General features: G+C 36.3%; 3 protein-coding genes and 1 long non-coding RNA gene across 4 annotated transcripts in view; all 4 read right to left on the reverse strand.

Moving 5' to 3' along the window:
• The window catches only part of LOC139141602 (transient receptor potential cation channel subfamily A member 1 homolog), a 151,568-nt gene that overhangs the window by 110,909 nt on the left and 13,065 nt on the right, over nucleotides 1-27,594 (reverse strand). The window lies entirely within an intron of this gene.
• Nucleotides 1,549-19,908, reverse strand: LOC139142462 (transient receptor potential cation channel subfamily A member 1 homolog). The gene is made up of 14 exons (XM_070712400.1): nucleotides 19,803-19,908; nucleotides 19,064-19,200; nucleotides 18,625-18,746; nucleotides 15,889-16,017; nucleotides 14,383-14,510; nucleotides 13,736-14,059; nucleotides 12,713-12,844; nucleotides 12,505-12,613; nucleotides 10,748-10,839; nucleotides 9,148-9,372; nucleotides 7,651-7,719; nucleotides 5,949-6,131; nucleotides 5,039-5,116; nucleotides 1,549-3,171 (listed from the first exon to the last, which is right to left on the reverse strand). The coding sequence occupies exons 1-14, from the start codon at nucleotides 19,872-19,874 to the stop codon at nucleotides 2,974-2,976; spliced, it is 1,998 nt and encodes a 665-aa protein (XP_070568501.1). The 5' UTR covers nucleotides 19,875-19,908; the 3' UTR covers nucleotides 1,549-2,973.
• LOC139142938 (26S proteasome non-ATPase regulatory subunit 10-like) lies at nucleotides 20,598-23,268 on the reverse strand. The gene is made up of 4 exons (XM_070713134.1): nucleotides 23,172-23,268; nucleotides 21,316-21,537; nucleotides 21,070-21,158; nucleotides 20,598-20,781 (listed from the first exon to the last, which is right to left on the reverse strand). Exons 1-4 carry the CDS (start codon nucleotides 23,235-23,237, stop codon nucleotides 20,598-20,600), a joined length of 561 nt encoding a protein of 186 aa, XP_070569235.1. The 5' UTR covers nucleotides 23,238-23,268.
• On the reverse strand, nucleotides 24,628-25,764 carry LOC139141468 (uncharacterized). Its single transcript, XR_011554188.1, has 3 exons — nucleotides 25,674-25,764; nucleotides 25,007-25,190; nucleotides 24,628-24,823 (listed from the first exon to the last, which is right to left on the reverse strand). It is a non-coding gene; the product is annotated as an uncharacterized lncRNA (long non-coding RNA).

The following is a 27,594-nucleotide window of genomic DNA, read 5'->3' on the forward strand; positions in this document are numbered from 1 at the left end:
GCTTGGGGAGTCGACGAGTGCGCGCTCAATTGAAAGCATGTGGCCACCCAGCGTTGACCATAGTTGGCCTAGACTAACTTTGGGTCTCTTATCTCAATGGCTACTACACATGTACAGTCACAGTAGACCTAGGGTGGTCTCGCATGTGCTATCTCAAATGGAAAACGTGAAATAGTCTTTTGACTTTTAATGTAAAAATAAAATATGCTGCCCATAAGTTGTCGCCATGCCAACCTGAAATAAGCTGAATTCTCAGTCTGGGCAAAGAAGACTTTACCTGTATAAGATGCGGCCGATGGTGTACTTTGACCTAACATAGACAGATGTTATCGACGACGCGGAAAATAGTTTTACTGTGTTTGTTGATAACCAAACATAATGTTTACTTTACCACCTGATGTCCGGTAATAATATGCGAAGCAGTGCTGCTCAATAATTATAATATTTCTCCTTAATTACAACTGGCGAGAATGCTGCTACCGCCCTCAAATTTCGATGGCGGTCGGCTTTCATGAAAAGAATAAGAAAGATTGCCGCTCATGAGCATCCACGAAAGTTTGAAACAAAAAGTGTAACAATGTCAGTTCTGTCATATAGTGCAGTCAAATTCAGCAAACTGACTATTGCTTTCATCCTTTTCCAGTGAAGTTTACAAGTTGGAAACAGAAATGAAAGGGTCACACACAAAGGCATCCTCGTCACCTACTTACCCGGTAAGACGCGTACGTCAGTACTAGTGGTCAAAACCACCCGCTGCACATGAACATTGCCGGTGTAACAAAACTAATCTCAGTTGTACTTGCTAGAAAGGTAGACAGTTCACGTTATGATGTGAAATCTATGTCAGGAAGTCGCAAGTGCTTTTTAACAAAACTCCTGCCCAATCAAAAAGCCCACTGACCCTTTTCCTCCACTAAATTTATGGTATAAATATGAACATTATGGATATGGATATGAACCGGATACTTACTGCGTTTCTTTGTAAGGTAGAAACATTTGGTTTTGAAACCCATCCCCAACGAAAATAACTGAAGTTCCTTTATATACCAGTACGAACGTTTTGACGTGTCTGCAAATTCTGAGACTCGAAATATCATTATTCATCCAAAATTGTATTTTTCTCTGAGGTAAGTCGATCTAAACTTCAGCAGTTTACAAATTAATAAAGATATACAGAACGCGATAATTCTCATAAATATCTGAAATGACCTAGTTTAAAGGTTTTGACCTGCAGGAAACGATCTAACTTTAGCCACTTTTAGAAATTTAAACGATATATAGAGCGCGATAATCATCGTAACTAGCCGTTGTAGCCCATGTACATGTTTTCAACGAGAGGAAACGATCTAAATCCAGCTAATGCAGAATATTAGAACAATATTCAGAAAGCGATAATTATGTGATATATCATTGGTGAAATTGTGTGACCAGACATTGGCACTCAATGGCATTACAATACAACACATGAACAAAGGATCAGTGCCACACTCTGACAGTGACAGCATACAGTATCGTCAGTGACCAAAGAGACAGCTGTGACAGCATCGTCATCGTTGACAGAAAAGCATATACGCAACCTTTATTGATGATGTCTTGCCGTAAACAAGTTCATACATGTTTGACTTTATGATGTCATACGTGCTAACTTGATGTGAGCTGGTGACATAATGGCAAGCAATGTGAACTCCTCTGGATGTATATTATTCATTTTTTATCCACAGCACTCTACAGAGTTAGTGCAATTCACACAGTATGCAAATATACGAACAGTATCTCAATAGCAACTTTTACCCTCACATCACCAATTAAAGCCACAGTCAAATTCATAAAATACATGACACAAATCATTTAAAGGTTTCCCTTCTTCTAGACAAAACCACTGGTTAAAATAAATTATAATATAACCATAAACCTCTGGAGGACTAGAGACACACTAAAGCAAGACATCCTAGATAAAGGAAACACGGTATGACTACTGCTTCAAGCTCTAAATATTAGGGTATTTACCTTCTCCAACTCATGGTCAGGGAGACCATTGAGAATCGAGATAACAAACAACGAAACAATCTATTTTATTTTCGCACCTGTCATGCAAGGTAGGCAACTTGCTTACATTTTGATTGTAAAATGCTTTGCTCACTTTGCAAGATTTCAGGTTCTTATGTTGTTTTATTTTCAAATGATACTTTGGCTTGACCATGCTTGAGAAGTCAAGCTGCCCTTCATGTCTGGACAAATTATATCACGGGTTGCGGTTTGATTTTGAAAGTTAAACTATTTGCAATAACAACAAGTATGCAAACATTTATCTAATCTAAGTAGTAAAGGGCAGTTCGGCCACTCTACCAGAAACACTTTTATCAAATCCTGACGAAGACATGTAATTAACCTTCAGAAGCCGAAATGGCCTCAAACTTTAGTTTAACTGACGACAGGATTGGTGAAATCTGCAATGGCTCCCTGCCTATACAAAACTTTGAAGGAAAATAGTTAGCGACAAAACCAAACTAAACAATTTTTACCTTTAAATGTTATCTAAATCAAATTAATTTTGACTACATGTTATCACCTATAACATATGATAGTCTTCGTATCATGCCTTAGTGCTAATGCTAGCTACAAACACAGGTGTCAGATAATTGTAATTCCCCTAAGTGTTGGGACCCATGCTACCTTTACTCCATATAAAGCTCCCGATTATCGCTGCGGTTGAATTTACCTACATGACCCTTTTCAAAAAGCAATTGATTTCAAGCGTGTTTATGATATTGTTATACCTAGAGTGACTATGAAAGGTAAGATATTTGTTCACCAACAAGATTGCAGAGCAGAGTATGACAAGTTTTACAGCCAACACTGTATACAAAACTACCAAGTTATATTTTCGACATTATTGACAAAGAAAACGAGCTAAATTTCAATAAAATCTGGCATGAACGCCTTTGTGTTTGTTTCGAGCGTAGGAAAAATCTACTATGTGTTTGACTCGTCAACGCCCGGGGCCATGGATATAGTCCCAGTGCGTATGCCCTGGTCTGTTACCAAGGCTTTGAGTAGTGTATCAATGCGGTTTCCCTGTTCTGTTATACGGTCGCCAAGGACTTTCAAATCGTCTTTAAATTCTTTCAACACATCGTCATTGCCTCCTTGGTTTCCCTTCTCTTGCATTTTCTGAAACAGGCAAAAAGAAAGAATGTCTAGCTGTTGTAGGTCAGTCATATTTTCAGTATGATTGCTGTGATCTTGTAGAATACATATATGTATAAATTTCGTTTACGCAGGTGCTTAGTACACTGAATTTTTGATAAGCTTTATGTTCAACAATGATCAATTCGGATTTTGATACTCTTACTTGTCTTGAAAAAATGTATATCAGAAATGAAAATAAAATGTAAGTGACAATGCATTTCCATTTGAAGAGAATTGACCTTCAACCTTTCGTTACGTATTGTCAGTTAACTGTACTTGTGTCACATAGCTCACACTCAACACAATCCTAAGCTCTGACAGGTAGCCCACATTTCATGATCCATCATGACTTTACACGTGAATAGTAAAGGCTAGGAAACATGCACTGATTGTCAGCTAATACCCTTTATGAAACTAAAATTCCAATATGTCTTAGTGCATTGAATCCCTGCAGATGTCTGTAAATTACCATTTTAGTTTCTTCTATATTCTATACGTTTTGTTTAGGTAACAGGAAAAGTCGGTAAAACATGCATGTAGTAATTACGAGAAATTCTCCAGAAAAGAATGCCTTCCAATATGCCAATTTCCTGGTATTATGAGCACTTGCAAGGCTCTACAATATATTACGAGCACTAGCGAGCAAGACTCTACAATATGTAGTCGTGTGAGGCATAAAGCAGAATGTCAAAACCTTTTTAAATGTGCATATGATAATGTATTTGACTCGAAACATCAATATAATTTTCAGTACAACATCCGATTGTTATGAGCAAGTAAGGAAAGAAATATCGAAAAGCACTTTCTCATTAACGATTGTCCAGCGACGAACTTTCTACAGAAACTGGTCGTAGTAGGAGTGTAGGGAGGTTGAACGATTGTGTGAATATTGAACAAATAATACTGTTAATGACGTTATTCTTCATCACAGAGATAATTTTTGCATAAATGGCCGTCAAGGTAGCAATACCAAGTAAACCTAGGCACAAGCTTTGCAACTACAAATACTAGACATACAAATGACTCTTGAAAAGTTGCAATGAGTTGTAATGATAGGTGCAATCTGTTTTATGTACTACTTCTGATGTTTAACTTGCGACGGAAAGGTGGCCTTATACAAAGAAAGATTCCAGATCATTGTTTTATCAATACATAAATAAAGTCAAAATGAACTGAGTCAGCTTTTCCAGGACGTTAATTTTGACCATCACTGTTCTCTTTCACAAAGTTTAAGATCAAAAAGTTCATTTGGACAAAATTCCACGTTGAGCTAAAGATACATTTTCATGTTAAAATTATCAATTGAGTAGCTTTTCTACTATTTAAAGTGCAGCGAAAATGTCTGCCTATAAATGTAGAAGTAGAACATAGCAAATATCTCCATTAAGCAACTAATTTTTAACGTGACATGATCTTAGTATTTGTTGTTTTAAGCCAGGATATTATTCTTGAAATCACAGAAAAATACAAAACTTGTGAATGCGACCACTCGAAAATACGGAAAAAGATCAGTGGCAAATTGATTGGTTTCGCTAGCAAGGTCGAGTTGAAGGATGTGCTGCGTACCTTCACTACACGTTTGCACAGGGAAGCTAAATCCTTGTACCCTGAGAGCTTTTCTTGAAAAGTAAAATCCGCGCATTCGATCAGTAATTGTTTGGCGCTCTCCCCTTTACAGATAGATTATAGCACAAAATCTATCAGACTTAGTGGCAGAGTATATTTTGCCATGACACCTGACGTACAGACTTAAAGGGAAAGGAAACGGTGTGAAATCGTTGACCATCCTTATTCAGGCTTCTCCTACATCTCTGTCCAATCTCTACTGCTGTGAATTGTTGATACTGACCTTAAGCTGATTCTGTATATCTGAGAGTTGTTTTTTCTGATTCTCCTCCAGTTGTTCTAGTTTCGTCTGCAATATATTCTGAAAAGTTGTAAAGGTTTTTTTTTTAAATATCCACCTATTTTTGACGTGGACAAAGATCATATTCAATTCTTTGTGATTTTTAAGAGTGTGGTACATATAAAAATGAAGGACAATGTTGAGCATCTATTTTATCAAAGCTATATGATAATCGGGTTTATTTACTATTATCGCTTGTTCCTTGCATTGTTACAGCATGAGTGTCATTTGTGATGCGCCAGACAGGAGACTAAATCAAGCGTCTAGCGCAGCGCAACTGACACTAATTCTAGCTGATTGTACGCACGACCAAGGTTGCATTGGGTAATACCCGTTCCCAGAATTTACAAATGACAGAAATTTTGAAGTTTTACTCTTGTTGCGTTACGCGCATCCATTTTAAAATAATTATGTAAAGAGGCTTCATTCATAAACTATAGGGCGTTTCTGAAGAAGTCAACACGATGCGCGACAAACCCTTCATATCTCAATCAACGCCATTAGATAACGGGACTCAAAAATAGTTGCGTAGGAAGTAGTATATTACAAATTTCACTATCCTGTTTTTCTCGCGAACATCCAGTCTAAAGTGTTGATATAGCTTATTGTCGGTTACATCCTTCAGTTGTAATTAATATAGATTCTGGCGTACAAGCGTGGAATGAAGGCAAAATATACTGTTGTAGTGAGATAAAACAGGTTACATACTGGACACAGCGGACATTGAAGGTAATAATTACAATTATAGTAGTGTATAAATCTCCAAAATTGAAGTGTATACATAAGAATTTCGACAGAAAAACACACTATTGTTCTTTCAGAGCAGGTGACGTAAGTTTTGCAAAAAATGTACCTTTTCAGGATTGAGAGCCCTTGCTATAGCTTGCGCAGATGTACCAGATTCCATACCAATGAAGTCTTGGAATATCTTCTTAACCTTTCGCTGCATATTCGGATAAATCTTTGTCGTCTTCCTAAAGTACTTCCTTCTCATCTGCAGAGGTAACATCTGTTCGACATCTAGAGCGAACTCGATCTGGAATATATGTAAATTTTATAAACGTTTAGAATACGATACTTCCTGATTACGCATAAATCCATAATGGAACTACATGTAGGTCGAGATATACAGATTTAGACTTGAATTCGAGTATGTCCTTAATGGTATTACATGCTTTTAGTATGAATTTGGCCTTGGTGACATTCTCTGTGAAATTCATAATAGCCATTCGACTTTGATACATAAGAACTGCTTTGTTTTCGATTACTTGTATTTTGAATGGTCTTTTTGGGACTATATAGTCACCAGTATATGCTACTGGTATCTTGCTGACGTAGTGTCTTTTTTGTTTACGAAGTTTGTGTCTTATGCCGCAATACGATACGATAAATAATTCACATAGCGCCTACTATCTTTCGGCAATGTTCACTTGCGCTTTAACAAGGTCATAGGTAAGCTCTCTTAAGAAATGAGTCTTAAGCTTGATCTGAAGGTGCGAAATGTCGGGAGCTGATCGAATATGAGATGGTAGTTTGTTCCATAGAATTGATGAAGAATAGGAGAAGGATCTGTCACCATATAATTTTAACCGAGTCCGAGGAACTATTAAGTGTGGTCTGTGGACTTGACCAGAGAGCATCAGTTTGTTGTGATTTTCGTGTATTTTTATGTATTTATGACACATTCTTTGTCAAATAATTGTCATAAGTTTTTATGCTTTTCTGGTGATGATGTTTTTTTTTTTTTGCTTATGTTTAAGCATTAAATAAAGATGGATGAAAACAAGAACGAGAACCACTTGAAACCTTCAAAAATACCTGGACGATCAATAGGCCCCCTACTGCCCTTCGTTCAGTGAATGCAGATGGTACTCTAAACTTTTCGCGTTAACTTAATTCGGTTTTTTTTTATTTTGCTGAATTCTTGAAAATATTTCAGACGTTTCCAAATCTTTTTGTTTGTCATTTTACTCAATGAGGAAGTTTCTATTGTTCACACACTGTCAGTTCCCAGTTTTCTGGTCATTGTCGTCTTTGAATCCCGGGCATCGTATTCCTCACGGCATCTTCTGATCGGTCGAAGTTTGATGCAAAGAGTTTCTTATCTCTTTGTAACAATTACAGATCGTGACCTTTGGCAGTCAGTCCTATCGTTAAAGAAATTTTAAGATTGGATGCTACTGGTGGCAACTCTATGTCCCTCGTCCAGCCTACTACCGGGCATACAATATTTGATTCATTGTTATTACTTTGTTAACACTGTGGATGAACTGACATTTGTTATTGATTTTTATTGATTTTTATATTTGACATTTTATTGATTTATTCATTTTCGTTTTATGAATCTATGTAATATATTTCGATATATATTGCCGAAGAACATATTTTGTAAATAGTCAAATTTCAGATTATACGATTGATTTGTTTGACTACTACTACTACTACTACTACTACTACTACTACTACTACTACTACTACTACTACTACTACTACTACTACTACTACTACTACTACTACTACTTATACTACGTATACTACATATGACGCATACAAACCTGCAAAGCATGCTTCTTTAACTCTGCCTTTTCTTGTACAGTTTTGATATCGTCTAAAGCAAGACCAATCTAAGATGGACACCATGTGTATAGACTAGTGGTAGTTTGCTAACATTCACATTTGAAATATACACGAGTATAATGAGCACTATATATAGAACAGAGTGATAAATCATAGCTCCTTGCAATTGTTTTAGATTAACAGGGATCCTTCTAAAGTCAACATAGCACACGTGTAAGCACTTGACCCGTTGAAACACTTTCTAATGTTCGATCACTTTCAAGTTTCATCTGTAAAGTGAAGTCAGCCAGTCAGGATCATCAAATGATATACTACTAATGGCATAACTTAAATTCATGAACATATCTTCTGTGTTACATGTGACTATGCTTACATGAAGATCCTACAGAAAGTATTCTAGAGTTTCTAGCACATCACACAGTACAATAAATTACCCACAATTATCTTTGATTTGTATCCTTGAATGAATGTTACTTTTCTTATAACTTTTTCACTTTGGTATGCAAACAATAATCTGCAGCATCGGAATAATTGATAAATAATATTAAGTAAAAGTACGTTTAGAAATTTCAGCAAAAGTTTCCAAATACCCATTAAACAACTATGGAAGTCACGTTTTGTAGGTACTACAAATGCCATACTTTTCAGGCAGCAAGTTATAACGAACTGAAGGGGTCATTCTCTGAGAAAACTTAGAACGCAAATTCTTCTGTCATTTCCATTGGAAAAAATCAATATCCTTTTGTTTAAAAAAACCGGTGCAACTGGTCTCCCTACTTTCCATCACATTATTCTGGATGGCTGAAGACACATCAGTGGAAAATTTACAAAATTGCTATCTCCTCACTCAATCTTGCATAATTTTCCGAATCATTTAAAATGGCATTGAGAAGAATGGTGTCCTTAAAAGCACGGTTTCAGAATTTTTACAGCTGCTCTATGAATTTGCCTACACATGGGAGACCTGGTAGACTTCTCTGGTGAATCTCTGAGGATACAAATCGCAATGATTATGGGAAATTTACAGTATTGTGCGTCAGTTCAGTGGTAAAACATCGTTTCTTATTTTCAAATGCACTGTGCAGTACCTGAGCCCAGGCAGCTTGGTACTAAATATACATATCAGCAATTACATTTTTCCTGCTTTTTTGGATTCATTGGAAGAGTACAACACAATGTAATTTCTTATGTGTCCATCCTGTCTGCAAGAAAAAGTAGCTACTAGGAACATAAATGTTGTCGTTGACTCAATTTCAAACAATTTTGAACGCTATGATTACAATCACAATATATGCATAGGATATCAAGCAAAGTTGCTTAGGAGCTACCATAGCTTTTACTCGATAAATGAAATGAAGAGAAGCCATATGGGCTATTTTATATTCATTTAAACTTTACAATACACACGATGGTATAGATTAATTGTCTTAAAATGACATTATTTATCTTATGACTCTGGGAAAAGAACAACTTACCAGAAGATTCATAATTAGTATCGCTGCGATGAATATGAATATTGCAAAGATAACGTATGTTACACCTTCATACCAGACCACCTTTTCAAAATACTCAGATGATTCTTTATCGTATTCATCTTGCTCCAGATAACCAATTTGATGAAATATATCATTGTAATCAAATTCTCCAGCCAACATTACAAAGGTTTTCATTAGGGCATATCCAAATGAGCTAAAAGTAGACTGAAGAAAGATAAAAACGATCTAACCGGAGGAACTGGCTGATCATGGGAGACCTTATTTCTATACAGGGTTAGTCACCCAGCATGTGACCTTTACTTACCCTTTTACCACAGGGCTTCAGCTGCCCTTTTCAGCAACTAGGGTTACGTTGATGGCTTACGCTGTGAGGCTAACATTTTAACATGAGTGATTGTTTATATTCCCGTGCAAAATAAGCCTATTTCCCTTCCTGCATTAGCTGAATCATCCAATATTCTCACAAGTGATGCACTTGCTTCCCTTCTTTGGCATTCCAAAATACGCCAGTTATATCAAGTTTCATGAAAAATCAAGTCTTTGGCATAACCTGACCAAACCAAGCATATTGCAGTACAAACTATCATCATGCAATTGCTGTCCCGGATGTGCCCTAAAGATGTGCTGTTTTGCTCTTCTTCTATCTTATATTAAAGCTAAACCACAAATATTCGAAACTTTGGTATTATCATTCTTCTCATAAAAGATCATATCTATACATTTAATTAACAATATAGTTATTAATATGCAGTGGCAGTCAAACTGGTCGCATGTAATCTTAATCAAGATTTCATTCAAACCTGATCATTCTATGGTGTGATGACAAAATGGAAAAAAATCTGTGACTTGGATGAGAAAGAGCCACTTTATCACCAAAAGTTAGACTCTGTTGTCATTATTACCAACACCAGGTGAAAAATTCTCATGGTCAGCAACATATGGTAAGGACTATATTGCAGTCTGATTTTCTTCGATAATATAAAATGTATTGTGTCATTGTTTTAGCCCGAACTATCACTTAAGTCTCAACAGAGAATAGTGAGAATTTCCCCTATATTCGATGATAATTGGGCTGCAAATCAGTTCTCACAATATGTGAGAACCGAAATTTCTCACCTTGTAGCCGTAAGAGATCAGTAGAATCTCAGCATTGGTGAGAAAGTGGCACTTTATTGCCCCAGTCACACAGTTCTTTTCCACAGTGTGAGTTGCGGCCACATTGTTTACGCTAATAATCACCACATCAACATGTATTGCACGCATAACATCACACTGTCACACAATATGTCACTATCTTGGTGCCAGTAGATCATGCTTTCCTTGGGTAAGTTGTACAAAAATGACAGAAAGTTCAATCGAACTATCATAAGATAATAATAACAAGATTAGGATTACAGTGCAATTCCTGCATTTCGCAAACTGAAATATATCTGTTTCTCAAAGCCTTTTACTTTTGTTGTCGGCCACATCGTAAAATTGATGGAGAGTGGCAATCATTTTCTGTGACTCCTTTGTTTTTGTAGAAATGTTACAAAAGAGCAATAATGGAGGAATTCAAAGTAGTGGCATATAACCATACCTGGTTCATCAGTAGTGAGTAGAAGCTTAGACTGAATGCCAACAGGAACAGAAACAGTATTATAGAAAAACGCCCGAACGTCTTTAACATATCTGATTACATAAAAGAAAATAAGGTTTATATAATTTAGAGTAGAAGCATCATACCAAATTACCAATATAGAGAACATATATCACAAATCTTTTGACACCTCAGGTTTTGAGACCTGATTGAGAGGTGGTATAGAAAACACAGCCCTTTTGCAATGACGTCTTGCAATATCGTAGGATGGACAGGACAACTTGAACAGAATAGGCGAAGGGCTTGAAAGGAATTTTAATGCTAGCATGATAGATTGTCCTGCACAAAAAATGATATAATTTCTGTTTTGCAATTGCTTCAATTCTTCAGTTCTTACCTACAGCTAAATCATTGAAGTTCTATTGCACTTGTTTGGCAGGTACAAGTGAACCTAAGAACAAAATTTCCTCTTTCTATTTATAAGTTGATTATCAACTTAAGGTATGGCCATCGACAAAGAAAGAGAGCGTTTCATAACAGTGAGTTATGACACATGAGCGTATTCATGCAGGACGAAGCGGGGGGTTGTTTGCGTAACCAAATCACATGCTAGCACAAGCGAGATCAAGATTTGTTGCCAGCCCACGGGCTGGTGGACAAGACGTAAATATGTATGATAACGTTGCCTTTGGCTCGTTTTATATTACTTTCACGAACACTATCTTTTGGCCGGGTAACGAAGTACGATCTTGTCTTTGCCATCCTGTGTTACTATCTAACTGATATTGGAATACGAAAATGGGCACAACTATTGGAAAATTTTAAAAGTAAAGTTATCAAACCATTGGAATTTGGACTATTCAACTGTGCTCAAACTTCCTAAGGGAAACTTTTAACCATTCTCTTTCAAAATGGGGATCTAGAATAACAATAGGAAGGTCATCGTGCAAGTGTTGGCATTACTTAAGCAAATTAGAAACGTTTCCATTTTTTTCCTGTCTGAATGCAGTAAATAATTGATTGTATTAACCACTATCACGTCAACAATGCCTAATCTTAATGAACAAGGCTGTCTAGATGGAAACCAGATCCCTACTGTCGAATACATTATTGTTAATGAAGAAACAGCTTAAAATACAGTTTTGGTTCATTAAAACTAAATCAAACGTCAGAATCTCCTCTCGTATAAAATATGCCTCTCTGAAACGTCGGGAACGACATCTTATCGGATATAAGATTACAAGTGATAGAAACTTTCACGGAACTTGATTTAGCTATACTGTTGTACCTTAGATAAACCGTATGACATATTTTGAAGTCTGGACAATTGCGAATTTACATAGTATAATTCAACATTTCCTGAATTCTACCCCTTTATCGATTCATGCCCTCTGAACAACTATTCCATTTCAGTGAAACACTGCACGGGAAAAAGCCATTGTGAAAGCTTTTTCTATGAACTGTATTATACGTCACCATTGAAATATTGAAGAAGGCACTACTGTATCATATTAATTGTACGCTTTTCGCGTTCTATGTAATGTAGCATCTTCTTTCAAATGTTAAAAAAACTATCAACTTATAGAGCAAAGAGGTTCATAGAGTCGATAGCATTCCACTCTATCTTGAACTTTGATGTCGGGGACTAGGTACGCTTTTATCAGAGCAGATAGGTTTCGAATAACAGTAGCGTTCTGGTCGTCCAAGCAAAAGAGCAAAATGTCTGTGAGACAATCAGATGGAGAAAGATCATTTACCTGTAAACATGACCACAAATGTTCCATAGTACGCCACTTTCCTGATATAAATGATCATCTCCATCCACGCAAAGAATATCGCAAGAGCACCTAAGCACCATTGCCATGACTGAAACAGCACACATAAAGTTCAGATCAGAATGTATGAGATCTAAGTAGGTTAGAGGTAATATGTTATCACAAAATAAATAAATTGAATGATACATACATTTCTAAGTCCAGTAATCCGTTGTTCTGGACTGAAATCGAATACAAGGAGGAGACTGAACGAATATGTGAGCCATTCCAGGATGTTTTCAAACGATATGTAGTCCAATCGTCTTATACATGCCTGGAAAATCTAAAAATGAACAGATAAATACCCATGATAAAATTATGGGGTTTCTTTCTCGGCATAGGGATATATAGGTACGTGTTTCCCCTAATCCTTCAATAATGCCATATTGTTAACACGCACATTATGTATCATGTAATTCGAATCACCATCTGAATGTCTACATCCGTGTTAATTAAACGGGAAATGCATGCTCATGCTAAAATGCGAAAGAAGTATTTCGAATATTTGAGAAAACGTCACCCAACTTACATAACTGCAAAAGGGTGCAAACACCCTTCTCACATGAGCTTTATCTAATAAAATATCGAAGACTAAGCAGCACTCTATCAGAAAATATGTTCCAATGCCCCGAATTTCGCTGATTTCTTTGAGCAGCATGAAAGGAATATTTCTGTATTTCATCAATGAATTGTTCATGAAAATTCCGTCAAAATTATATGCAGAGGTGAATATGTGTGTTTTCTCCGTATGAAATTACGGTATGTCCCTATGGGTTACCCGAATTGTTCGCTTGGGTGGAATTGGAGGATGTTCTAAAATAATCGCAATCATACCAATCCAGAATCCAACTACAACAGGTCAAAATTCGTTAATATATGGTCACTTGCTACCAACACAGACACAAAAACAGCACAGAACAGACAGCAATTGCCAAGGTACCTGTAAACACAAAATACTCAAATCTGTTTAAGAAAGATTTATTCTGGAAAAAGTGAATTGCATCGTGCCCCTCATGTGGCACCCTTCATATATGTATATGCCAAAGGTAATGTGGAATGTGTAGGTTAGTTATAACAAGTCAAATTTTCGAATATAGGAGTATGCCCCTTTAGTTAAGCAGCAAAAGCTGGTGTTGGCATAATATCTAGAAGAAAAATAAAGTTTGTAGTCTACCTCTGTCAAAAGTCCTAGAATGCCCAACAAACACACGAACCACTTGCAAAACTTCGTGATATTTGGTCTTATGTAGTTTTCGGCTTCTTGACCATACTTAGCTTCACCATTCGCATACCATACAAGAGTACCATTGGTAGCATTGTCTTCACGGAAATAATACGGTGGGGGTGTAGATAGCAGATATCCGGTCAGAAAGAGTACGAAAATAAAATAGACAGTCATTCCGGTGTAATACACATATCTGCTGTATGCTTTCCACTTATAGCGTATAAGTGATTTGACAACGGGATGTCCTATGATAGAATTCTGCTCGTATTTGACCTGCAAAGATGGAACAAAAAAGATCGATGTATTGAAACAAAGCAATAGTTTGGAAGATTGTCGATGATTTGTTAGGAATATAGGAAAGCACTGACTGAAGGCTCGATCTTCACTGTTCACCCATATCAATCAAAAAGAAAGGCACAAGTAATACGCGTATGCAAAGACCATCACATTTTGGTCAGTTATCGAAAAAGGGAATTGCGTTATTGTCTGTGATATTGATTTAGTTTACCTATGCCTTAGTTTAAGGAATTGTTCGGATAATATCCATCGCCTTTCTTTTTGGCAATCATTGTACACGCAGTTAATTAATATCTTACCATAAGTGTTAAAGGGTGATTTCTTTTCAGAAATGAGGCATTATTGGTGTAAGGTTTTGCGTCTGCCATCAGTTTTTCTTCTTCTGGCGTGTCGTCCACAAGAGATGGAATACTTCCATTCTTGTATGCTGATAAATTGATCAGAGAATATCACCGATAATATACTGAGCCCGCATAAACGGTAAGTATTTATGAAAGTATCGAATTCAAGCATCATCACAATAAGATAGGGCACTGTAAATCGAATATTTGAGGACATTTGTAAATCCGAAAGATTAAGTAAATCGAAGAGAACCAAAAATGAATGGCCTGCAAAGAGAATGCATGAGCAACACGCTTTGGACATAGACGGAAAAGATCAGAATAAAGGACAGGTTTGGCTACACGTTTTACGTGAACATGAACGCGTAGAATCCACATTGGCGTTGGCCTACACGTTCAAGTGCAAAATCCCTTTGGCTGCGCGTTACTTCACCCGTTCGGTTGGCGCGCGCAAACAATGTGATTCGGCTCGGCTCGGGTCCCGTAGTCTTTCCGCATCGCAGATATAGCTCAATGGTTACCCGGTATGCCGCGAATCGACGAAGAAATTTCACAGAAAAATAACCAAAACACATGAATATCTTTAAGTATGTCACTATCACATATCCAACTAACAACGTGAATAAATGATTCACAGTTTATATCATGTTTTGCTATTTAAAGGTGAGAATAAATTTACTTCATTACAAATTACGTGAAAACAGCTGTCTCAACGTAAATACACGACGCCGGCTCCATGTACGTCAAGAACGTACACACAAGTTGATCACATCATCCCACAAATTCGTGACGTTAAACATTCACGTTCACGTAAAACATGTAGATAAACCTGTCTAATACCTGAAATGGCTGAGAAAATATGATTTTGCTAGATACACTGAGGCGTTCATACTCCTTGCCCAGTAACAGGCAATCAGCAATCGCGACTAATTACTTCGAGTTCCGTATTGAAAAGAGTGATGACTCACTTCTTTCTTTGGGATGAAATATGTTACAATCTCGCATATAGTGAGCGAATTTAGTAAGCTTGCCCGAAAAAAAATACAAATGAAAGCATGGCTATTTGGCCAGGCATGTCCATTGGTAGCTCTGTGGAAAGTCTTGGTTTCAGAGAGCAACAAAATTGTATGAGCACACACCAGAAGGCATAATTGAGAACGAAGGAGGTTAGATTTTCTGAGACTTCACTGTACCAAGTGGCCAAGGAAACCAAATATCATTGTGGCAAAAGTAAAAGAGAGACTGAGATCACACTTGTGGCGATATCTAGAGATATACGATGCATGTGTTTATATGGTCCTTTCATCCCTTGGTGAGGAACTACAAATAAATGCAATGCACATTCGAATAAAAACAAATTACAAATGCAACATAGTGGTAGTGGTAAGTGGTAAGGTAGTGGGCAAAAAAGAATTGCTCCTGCTATAAAGTTTACGTTTCAACGTTTTTGGTCAAATAACTAACCTTCATATTTCTCGAAATCAAAGAAAGTGTCATCAATAAAGGAAAAGTCAAATGTGATGTTATATCCTGGATCGGTTGGATCTTTCTTGTTTTCAGTCATACACTTGTTCAGGACTTCTGTAGCGATACCTATAGAATGGCAAAGAATCAAATATATTTTACTATATATTTATATATTGTAATAAACAAATTTATATAACATGTAGGAATTAAGCGTTCTATTGATGAAACTTGCTTTCCTTTTGCACAACATTAAACCCCCGTAGAAATTTCCAACATTAAATAGGCTCATCAATAATATTTTTAAGCATGCCATATTATTTATTCAAAGTAACCACTGGTATCTCATCTTGCCGTTCCAGATAGGAAAAGACAGTTTAATTGGCTTTGGAAGTTCCCTTGGTATATTGGTATATGGCTAGCTAAATTGGTTGGTAATTAAGAATAATGGCTTCAACTGTAAAAGCTGCTTGCCAAGCGGTACATTCTTAGCAAGCTGCTTTAAGTCGACTGGTAAAAGCAGGAAATGGTACAATGTTTGTAACACATATCGTCCAAAATGTATGATGTGATTCGTTTTTTACGTTTCCAGTTACCGTTTAGTTCCCAGACATCTTAAACTGTACTTTGTAACTTTGAGAGCGCTGTGTGCGCATTAGACTACGTTAAAGCCAGTGGTGTAGCCTGCGACCAAGAGGAGTGAATAAATATGACTGCCTAATTTTTCAGTGACAAAATTAAATAAGGTGTTAAACAAATAATATTGAGTGACCCTATTCGGGAAATAGCCTTATTCTATTCACTCGAGCCAAACCTAATGCACGACGATTTAATCAATTTTGATTGATGGCCAGAATGTAGAAGAGTTCAGTTATTCTTGAAAAGGAAATAGTGAGAATGACAACGTAGCTTATGCGAGTCAAGACGGAGGAAGCAAGCAGGGAAATCATAATATGAAACATTGAGCGTACAATGCTTATATGAATGTGACTATAGGCCTTCGAATATACCGGATAATAACCAAATTGCACTGCTGACGTAAGATAAAATTTACCAACACGAGTGAAGATCCTTATTGTAATTTTGCGTAATTCTTAATAATAAAAATCAAAAATTGGCAGAGGATTTCACTATTAGTGAAAGAATAGTTTGACGAATGTAATCAGATGTAAACTGTGAATGGTAAAACTCTCACGTTTCAGTAGTGCTGAGCTGTTCAAAACATGTTTTCTTTTCACCAACATTGATTCGACTTCGCAATGCCGAAAAAATCATAACTGACATACTGTAAAACCCCGCCCCTGTTGAGATTTTACCTTGAAGCGTCCCTCACGAGGCTAAGGTAAAGGTGGGTTCAAGATCGTACGAGGAGATAGGAGATAGCGTCATACTTTAATTATTTGTAAAATTTGAGTGAGAACAATCGAGTACGGGATATTCCATGGTGTGATCTTGTTTAATCTTACGAAACAATCAAAGTCTGGAGGGAAATTTATCACGTGACGTGTTGACCATCGCAGGATGAAAATTTTGTAGTTATGTAGGTTTATAAAAGATATATAACTTTCTGGCGAATGTACAAGGCAGATCAGACCTGAGACGTTGAACGATACGTTTGCCATCTTGAATAAATATCAAAGGTTGTGCTGCAATCTACATCTTGGTGTGTTAGCTTCAGTTACTGAAAGCATTACGATCCAGCCTGGTACCTCAACTCGTAATTCCCCTAAATACGAGCGCGACAATAGAAATGCCAGTGCTGTCAAATCACTGTATCATCATTACACGTAGCAAGTACGGAACTTATGTTTACGTAATCCATTTCTAAATGCACAGAGCGTACGACTGGATAAATGATCTCATTGCAAACGTTTGTAAAATAATTTCGACAGTCTATCTTAAAATCTACCACGATGACATTATTCTTGGAATACATTTTTCCAAATGGCTTGTATTTTGCTCAAAAATCACTGTTTTGCAAATATTCATTCAATTGCAATTAATTTGTAAACCCAAAATTAAAGCAGTCGAAAGTGACGTGATAAAGGTGTTAATTTATGCAAATGTATGCAAATAACCTTATTTTCAGGCATCTTTCTTCTCCAAATTTCAAGATTTCCAAAGAATTTTAACTCCACTCTGGCTGAGTCTAATTTTTTGAACTAATTTTGCCAATCACGATTTTAATAACCTCTTTGAGTATCAGTCTTTCAACCCGTGCCATTTTTGAATGAGGATAAATAAAGCAAAATACAAAAGTAGTTTTTTCTACATATACTCTTTTTTCAAGTGAAGTATAGTGTCAAGTTTTTGACTTAAATTAATTTTTACAGATAACCCTGCTTCATCCTCCGAGTGAACTATTGCTACCATACTAAACTGTAGAGTCTCTACTTTTGAAAATATATAGTATGAGGGGGTTTTCTTTTCATCTTTGATGAGGAATATTGCTTTGAAAAAACTGTGTTGGCAGCTCCACCTTAAATTATGTGATAATACACTACCGGTTGGTAGTCTGCTTAACATGTCATTTAAATATCAACTGTCTACATTTGTCATTTTCCTGTTACATCGATCTCGTGACGCTGACGAAAACATTGCTAAATGATTACCCACCAGCATACATTTTGGCTTACTTGCTGATTTTATAACTGCAAATTATTCGAACAAATTTGTGTTTACAAACGTTATTAATTTCGGCACCCGTACTTGCAAACTGCTACAAGAAAAACTCACCCGGCATTTTCTTGATCATTTTCCTCATGGGTGTCTCAAACATATCTGATTGTTCGACTTTAGTCGTATTATGCATAGCGTCTCTCCAGTCTTCATGAGCGATGATTGCGAGTGCAGCTTCTCTGGCATGTTAAACAAAACATTACGACATTTATTAAAACAGTATATTTACAAACGTGAACGTGATCCAATGATATACTTATAGATACCAACCCTCAATATATAGCTTGAAGGCAAATGTCTTACATGACAATAAATAATGTACAGTGCATCATCGTAGCGGAAGCAGTGACAGAATTTATACAAACAAACTCACTCAGAACTGCTTTCGGACAGAAATACGTCGTCCTTGCAAGTGTTAACGGGCTTGTATATTAGTACATAAAAAGCAACTTGACATCATAATGTTGACGTAAAACAACAATACCGCATATCTTACTTCTGATTGTTTTCAATGGCAAGGTCAAGACAGTTTCTTCCACGAAAATTACACGTTTTAATATCTGCTCCACGCTTTAGCAATGTTTCAACCACTTTTGAATGGCCAGCTGCAGACGCCAAGTGAAGAGGGGTGTTCTGTAACGGTATGTGAAACTGTCTTGTGACGAAATGTTCTTAACACCCACTCTGCCAACAATTGGAATATTTAAGGAGAAAAGCTACCATTGAAATTATGGAAATAATAACTTTTGTGATGGTTCGATACTCTAGCTAATACGGTCTCACTTGTTTCTGGGCAAATATCAAGTTTCAAGAAAAAAAAAAGTTAGTTGGCACTGTCCTAGAACATGACAATGTGAGTCTGAATGGACAATAATCCTGGAGATATATGTCACACAATTGTAATTAACACTCAAAAGACAGAATTTGAACCGTTACACGCTATAAATGCTTCGTGTCGTTATACAAAGAATTTTTATGCAAAGAATTGGTGTTTTATTGGGAACTAGTGTTTTACAAATTATAATATCACATCTTGAAAACGTGCCCGATATGACTAGACAACAATACGCAGAGCAAGGTTATTTTGTACATTTCTATGAGACGTCGTCTCTTTGTAGATCATTAAGAAGTCACGTCGAATGTCTCATTTTTGAATATATCAGTTTTCCTCCGAAAATAAATAATAATCAAACGTAATGATAGAAAACTAATGCATCAAACGTTTATGTATATACTTTTGTTTTCGTCAAGGAATCCATGATGCACCCTTTGTCAAGTAGAAGATCGACTGTTTCTACACGGCCCATTGAAGCGGCACAATCCAGAGGAGTCCATAATAATTCGTTTCTATATCAGAGAGAAAGTACACATAACAAGACTCCACCGTTAGTTTTATTCTTTTTATATAATTCTAAGATGAAATGAACATCACGAGGGAATGCGGAATAAAACCATAACAACGTAGTGTTTATGCCATCACAATTCATGTTTAGAGGATATGATACTTTTTGGAAGTTGACATAACAAAGACATAACAGTTTGACATAACAGGTACTACTTGCGTCCCTTGTATTCTTTACGCTATTTTGTATTACCGCGAAGAAAGAGGTAAGAAATGTAACAAAAATGCTACACCCTCTCAATCAAAAACATTTTTCAAACTATTCAAAATGGGAAGTCAGATGAATGGTGTACACAAATTTACTTTTAAGGTATTTTAAAACTAGTCTGTGAATTTTTAAACATACTATAAGAAAGGCAGCCTTTACTACAGAACCTCTAAGAGTACATATAATAATTCATTATGGGATATCTCTTTTGTGTCTTCAACCCAAAAGCCGTACATATAAAATTAAAAATGCACCGGCCATGCAAAGATATGATATCAACATAATTAACCATACAAGAGGGAAACAATGGTAACCTTTATTGTTTTGCTACGACCAACTACCCTTTAGGCCATATGTAAATCACTAATCACATATATTCATTTCTCTCTTATCTGTTCCATATAGCTTCGATATATTATCTTAGCATACATGCCTGGCCATAACCTCAGCTCCTTCTTCAACCAAGTAAACCACTACATCTATATGCCCCGAAAGAGCTGCAAGATGGAGTGGGGTGTTCAATAAGTCATTTCTGGCGTTGATATACCCATCTCTACTCCCTTCTTCACTCTCCTCAACATTTTTGATCAGATGCTCTACAATGCTAAGATCGAACAAAAGGTAGAGAAATGAATTTAATCTTTAATTACATCTAAACGCCAAGATAAGGGTTCCTTTAGCACAAGATAAGCTATCATGTATCTTTATGGGAAAATGACAGCGGTCTAATGTTGAATTGTATTGTTCTCGTTGACATCAAAATCGTAAGCTGGGTTATTGGCCAATCGGCTTGACCTCGATGACTTTGCTAGGTGACCGGGTACACTACGTTGCTCGAATCCCACCGAGAATTTACTGAATTTTGTTAATGACATAAAAAATGAAATATTACTTGATGAATCCATTTGCAGCAGCAAGATGTAACGGGAGGTTTTTATCGAAATTTGTATTTTTCAACTTTGCTCCGGCTTCTACCAGTCTCTGAAAGTAGAGATATACGTTAGGTATATGTGTCTTCAATAAAGATATTACAAAAAAAATAGTTACTTATTATTGTCATAGTGATAGCTGTACCATCAAAATAACACAATAATTATGAAGGCAATATTTAGGAAAATTTTCCTATTACACTACTAACCTCTACAATTTCATTATGTCCCTTCTGAGAAGCAATATGTAATGGTGCATTGTAATTATAATTATCTGGCTGGTTTAATAAGTCCAACTCTTGTTTAACTTGGTTATTGTCGACGAGTTTGGTATTCCCGGTCGATATTATATCTATGCCTTCTCCATTCTTCTCTGCTTGTGAGGTTTTTGCTTCCGTTTTCTCATTACCTTGACGTTCATAATTTCCGGGCTATAATAGGAAAAAGCACTTGAAGGAACAAACAACAGGATAAGGGCCAACAAAATTGTTCAAATAAGCATAATTTTTGACCGTTGTTTGTCCAAAGAACTTAATTAATTATGGTAAATAAAGAAAAAATACTTAAAAAGTACAAATGATAACATAAATATTATAAAATATCTTGACCATGTCGACTGAAAGATCTCTTATTTGCAAAGACATAAAAAATGGAACAAAAAATCGTAGATTCATTACGAAATTAGTATTCAAACGAGAAGATGTTGTTATCGATAAAAAACAAAGAAGATGTGAAGTCATTAGGATTTTGCATCACATTTTGAGTTCGGTTGATTTCACAGACGAGAGAAAAATATTTTGAAAGTCAGCAACAGAAACTCGGGTACGCAGGAAGCTTTTCTCTCCACGTTGTGACAGACGTTTCAAACTGTAGTCCAATATGAGTACATGCTAGAATATTAGGGCGATTTTCCATCAGGAAGCCGAATGGACAGATAATTAACCAGCTTTCTTTTACCGACGACAGAGTGATAAATCGAACAACGTGAACAACGACCTTTAGTTTTCTAGTATCATCAAAGCCTCCTGAAGTTTTCTGTTAGATGGCATTGCACGTAAAATAGAGTATTTTGCTCAAAATAGCCCTTTTGTGAAGATTCATTCAATTTTTAGTAATTTGTCAACCAAAGATTTAAATATTGATTGAGTTCACCTTTTAGATGTCAAGAAGCCGTAAGTTAGGTGAGAAAGAAGTGTAAATTTATGCAATTATATGCAAATCACACCGTTTCCTCGGTTCTCTTTTCTCCCAATTTCAAGATTTCAAAAAAATGCAACTTCGCTCTGGCTCGGTCAAATTTTGTAAAATTTTCACGTTTATGTCCCTTAAATACTATATAACAAAACTACTCTTTTGTTTCGCAATAAGCATCTTACATTTCGAAAAGAGGCATTTTATTAACATGATTGGAACTTATTTGGGATTATTGGATCTTCATATTGTTCAAATTTCTCAAACGTGTTAGGTGCCCTGTAGCTCAATATTGCAATATTACAAATCACTCATAACAATAAGTGTATAACTTAAAAAGAAAAGCAGATGAGTTTACATTTGTACATTAAACCGACATAACTTCTATATCCACTTGTCCCAAATAAGTTCCAATCGTGTTTAGTTTGTTTACCATAATTTTAATCACTTTTCATCCCTGCCGTTTCACAATAAGGACAGACAATGCAAAATAAAATAGTCAGTTTTTCTATATATACCCTTGTTTGATGTGAAATATTACATTTCATTTAATTGTATCAAGATTTAGACTTCAATTCTTGTTATCAAAATTGAGGTTTTCTACCCAAAATATCAAAGTCATCATTAGAGCAAATTATTGCTACCATACTTGACTTTCGATTTTCTGCTTTTTGAAAATATATAAAGTATCAAGGGGTTTCCGTGTAAATGCTGATGAGAAATATTTATGTGGATTAAAACTGTGTTGCTTAAGTGCAAATCACGTTTGTCTGAACCAGTCGTAATATGTCTGACAAATCACTCCAGATCGGGTGGCGAGATGAGAAGCTGAGAAAACTACAGAGTATACACGTGAACCTCAACTTAACATCACCTTATCCAGTCCGTCTTTACCCTTGCCTTCGGCGCCTTTGTTTGTTGAATCCTTGTTGCCTGACATCTGTTTCGTGGAAATGTCCCTAAGTTTTTCCAATATTCCTGTATAATAAATAAGCCGATCCCTCTCACTTAGTTAGGGACCGTTCACTTAAGGCACATGTTAACATGAATATACCCATCTACAAGGTAAATATAACTAATTCCCGTGTCGTGCATCAATTTAAGCACTTAAGATTATTGCAGATGATGGCGCTGTTAATCATTTCCTGTATTATTGAAACACCAATAAATCTACTCCTCTGAAAGTTATAGTTTCTGGCGTTCTTATAAGTAGCCAATAATAGAGAAATACAAGTTAAATTATATAGAAACGAACAGAATTTAGTTTAAGAATGTTACTTTTTGCCATGCTTAGCCTGAGCCACTCTTCAACGAGGAGACCCTGGCTAAGCCTCCGACCAATACAACAACCGAAATAAATATCAGCATCATTTTCAGAAAATTTGATAAATTCTTATCTTAGTGGTTAAATATTTTAGAATCAAACTTCAAATAACAGTTTGTAACAGAAGTGTTTGTAACAGTCAGCGAAGATAGGTATCTGGCTTCACAGATATCGTCGATTCAGTCACTAACTGAAGTGTTAAAAATCTCTTTTACTTGCCATACCTTCTATTCTTAGCAGATTAAATTTATGCAGAAAAATAACAATGTAGTGGTGGGGCATAAGCCAAATTTCCATTACAATTTTGCATTTTGTGATAAAGCATGGAATTGGTATCAATGACGATTATTGTCGCATAAATCAATTTGGATAGCGAGCTCTTGGTTCTGCTGCAGCGGCCATGTTAATGATTCTCTTTATCCTGTACGTGAGAGGGAACTCTAAGATGCTTTTGTGCAATCTGCTTGAGAGATGTGTAAATGTGAAGTTTTGCCTTGATGTAGTTCATCTTTTCAATACCTTCAAACCGATCAGAGAATTCATATAGGGACTTGTCAGTTTCTTAAGCCTGGGGGTTGGGGTGGTGGATTATTTTTTTGTCGACGTCATAAAGTGGCTGACCCCCTATTGAAACTTTCAAAAACAGGATGACCCCCCTATTCTAAATATTCAAAAAAGGGGATATGTCAGTTGTAAGATAGGAATTTCAAAGTGTCAATTTCAAAGTTTGAATACAGTATTTTGAATGAGATGTGAATGTATTCCACACTTTCTATGCATAGTCGGATGTCTAGAACCAGGGACTGGTCAGTTTTGCTTGGGGGAAGTGGATTAGTTTTGCTGACTCCACTGTATTCCAACTTTCGAAAACAGGGTGACCCCTATTCCAAATTTAAAAAACGATACCCCGCGTGACTCAGTCCAGTTTGGAAGGTACCATTTATCGAAAACGTCCTTCAACTTCTTAATCGAATCTTCTCATGACAATGACGACATTACCTACCTCCACAACCATAGTGTGGTTATTCTCGGCAGCATGAAATAGGGCCGTTTTACCATGTTTATCACTTTTGAGAAGATCTGCTCCAAAGTCCAGAAGATGTTTTACGGTGTCAACCTGTCCATATCGTGCTGCTACTAATAAAGGAGTTCTTTGCTCTTTGTCTTCAAGTTTTATTGCATCCTGGTACGCGTCATTATCACTGAACATGTGTTTAAATAATACAAGAGACATATATCTAAGGCGCTTGCAAATAACAAATAATTCACAAATGTGTTGCCTGTTGGTAAAAGCAAACTGTTCGCTGTATTTATCACTAATATCGTACTTATAAACCCTTCATAAACATGTCTTAGTTGAATATATTGCTAGTTTTTTTACTTACACTGTTCGCAAAAGTTCAATTATCTCCTGCCGGCCATGTCGTGCTGCAATTGGAACGGCTTCTAGCTTTAGTTGATGCCACTGCTTCTTAAACAATTCTTCCATTATGTTCATTCTGGAATCCAAGTGTGATGATTTCTTTATCAAACGTTCAGCTGCACTTCGGTTTCCAGCTATTTGTGCGCCTATACAATAAATTAAGAACAGTATTCAGACGTTGTTTGGTAATCAACAGTGTCTGATACAGTTTATAGATACAAGCTACGATTTCGGTGAATTGCTTTGCAACAATGTAATTATTGCAGTCTAGTGTCAAAAATATATTGCAACAACAAGAATGCACACGACCAGGTGTTTTTCTTATGTGTACAAATCCATGCATAATACATAAAAGCCAAATCGGCGATAGTCTGCAACAGAGTGGTATTTATTTCTATTTTATGTACTCTATAGAAGTACAAACTCATGTGTTAAATACATATTTTTCTATCATTTTTTCATTTATCACATTGACAATGGTCACAATGACGATGAAGACAAATGATGAAGATGGTGACAATGATGATAAGGATCAGGATCTTGAGGAAAAGGCAGATAGTAACTCTCCTGCTTGTGTACCTTAGATATCTGAATAGATAAAATGAATGTATCAAATCATTTAAACTTACCTTTATCAATGCAAAATTTGACCAATTCTATTTCTCCGCTTTGCACAGCATTCTCAAGAGCAGTGCTTCCCGAACTATCAGCCTTGTTTATGAATTCCTTAGTATTCATAAAAGTATTGAAGGGGAGAACAGGGTAAGGGTACATTTTGCAATAGTGTTTTAATCTTGGATAGTTGATCACATTGTTTTAACAAAAATAGCATGGCCAGAGGAAAAGTGTCTTACAAACAAGCTTCACTGCACCATCACTGCTACACAGTATGCAACAAAATGGTGAGGATGTGCCTCGCTGTTACGAATCATTGTCACATAAATATGTCCATTTGACAGGAAAGTACATCTAATTCCTATTTCGCAAATCAAGCAAAACGCCATGCCTTTTCGCATGTGATCATCTTTTGCATCCTGAAAAACGCTGATGAAAAACTTTAAACGTAATTGATTCTCTGGCATTCTTTGCTAAAAGCAAACACGTTGCAGTACAAGTTATCACCACCTAATCACTGTCAGGGATTTGCCTTGAGACCATGCCTATTTGTCCTTAGTTATACCATGCGAATTTACAGAAAGTAAAACAAAAAAAACATGTATGTTTTTTTCGTTCTTTCCACCAAACATCGATGACTTTTTCCAATGGTAGTGTGTACAATCAAATCTGGGTATATTTGCCACACAAGAGACTAGGGAAAAGTGACATCTACATAGAGATACCTGTCTGTAGAGGTCGGGTAGGGCATCATGCTACGAGAAGATACTGTCGTGCACTTGTAGCAGAAAAGCAGATATATGTACATGTAAGTATATTATGTCATCGAATACATATGTGTCGGATTCTCGGGAAAAACCAAATAAATTTATCAAATTTTGATTAAAATAAACTAACATCATATTAAATCTTTTACAGAGGCAATTAAACAATTTCAAACGCTGTTCAATTGTACGTTTTTTCAATGTTCTGCTAAAGCAGGGCATTAGATTAGTCAAACAAAACTCAAATATTGATATTCTTTAGAAGACACTCAACTGTTAGAAATCTAAGTGTCGCAAAAAGTTCAGATGAAACCTTCTCCAGAACATTTCTTGCATAGGACATCTTCTATATTTGTGACAGCTTCTAGCATATCAGCTAATCCATGCCTCAACATGTTTTCCGTCACTGGCAGACTAAACTTCTGAACTGTTGTTTGCTTGTCTTCAGAGGGTGGAAATTTTCATCTTAACTCTGCCCTAAAGCATCGTATTAATAAGGATGATCTAAGATGTAGCTTGCAAGCTGATCCCTGGTTGTCTACTTCACTATACAACCTGCCACCTCTTGTTATATGTTGATGATTTCTTGTAGATTGCAGCGAACGAGGTCTTCAACAAGCATGTTCAATGTGCTTTCAAATTGGCTTTCTGGCCTGATAGGCAGAGGGTCTATATTGTTCAATGCCTAGCTGGTCCAAGACTTGTTGAAAAATTCGAGACATGAAGGTTGAACCTTGATCGGACTGGACAGATTTAGGAAGCCTAACTAAACAAAGTGAACAATTTGACTATAGTTTTTCAATGTAGTTTTTCCTTTACATTTCTCAGTGGTAAAGCTTCTCGTAACCGTATAGAAGTACACATTACGGTCAACATAAACTCTTTTCCTGATCTAGTTTTTGGTAGGGTCCAATACTGTCTATAATGGTTTTTGAAATGCATAAATTGGCTGTAAAGAGGTTTTTGGAATACTTTGATTTGGTTTTCCTACCAATGGACATGCGTGACAAGTTTTACAGAAAATTGCTTCATCCTTCCCAAGACTAGGCCGATAAAATGACTGAGAAGTTTATGATAGGTCTTTCTGACTCCTAAATGACCAACCTCGGTGTTTCATGGGCAAAGCATAATATTTCAGCACAACAGGACTTTGGAACAACTATTTCATATT

Source organism: Ptychodera flava, chromosome 10 (assembly GCF_041260155.1).
Source record: "Ptychodera flava strain L36383 chromosome 10, AS_Pfla_20210202, whole genome shotgun sequence".
NCBI lineage: Eukaryota > Metazoa > Hemichordata > Enteropneusta > Ptychoderidae > Ptychodera > Ptychodera flava.

Excerpts from the sequence above, each read along its gene's own strand:
- LOC139142938 (XM_070713134.1), bottom strand. The coding sequence starts at position 23,237 with ATGTCAGGCAACAAGGATTCAACAAACAAAGGCGCCGAAGGCAAGGGT. Across the intron at positions 21,538-23,171 it reads GTAAAGACGGACTGGATAAG|CCCGGAAATTATGAACGTCA; the intron begins GTGATGTTAAGT and ends TTCCTATTATAG. Across the intron at positions 20,782-21,069 it reads GCTGCAAATGGATTCATCAA|CATTGTAGAGCATCTGATCA; the intron begins GTAATATTTCAT and ends GTTCGATCTTAG.
- LOC139142462 (XM_070712400.1), bottom strand. The coding sequence starts at position 19,874 with ATGGGCCGTGTAGAAACAGTCGATCTTCTACTTGACAAAGGGTGCATC. Across the intron at positions 14,060-14,382 it reads ATCACCCTTTAACACTTATG|GTCAAATACGAGCAGAATTC; the intron begins GTAAGATATTAA and ends CCATCTTTGCAG. Across the intron at positions 3,172-5,038 it reads ATATACAGAATCAGCTTAAG|AAAATGCAAGAGAAGGGAAA; the intron begins GTCAGTATCAAC and ends TGCCTGTTTCAG.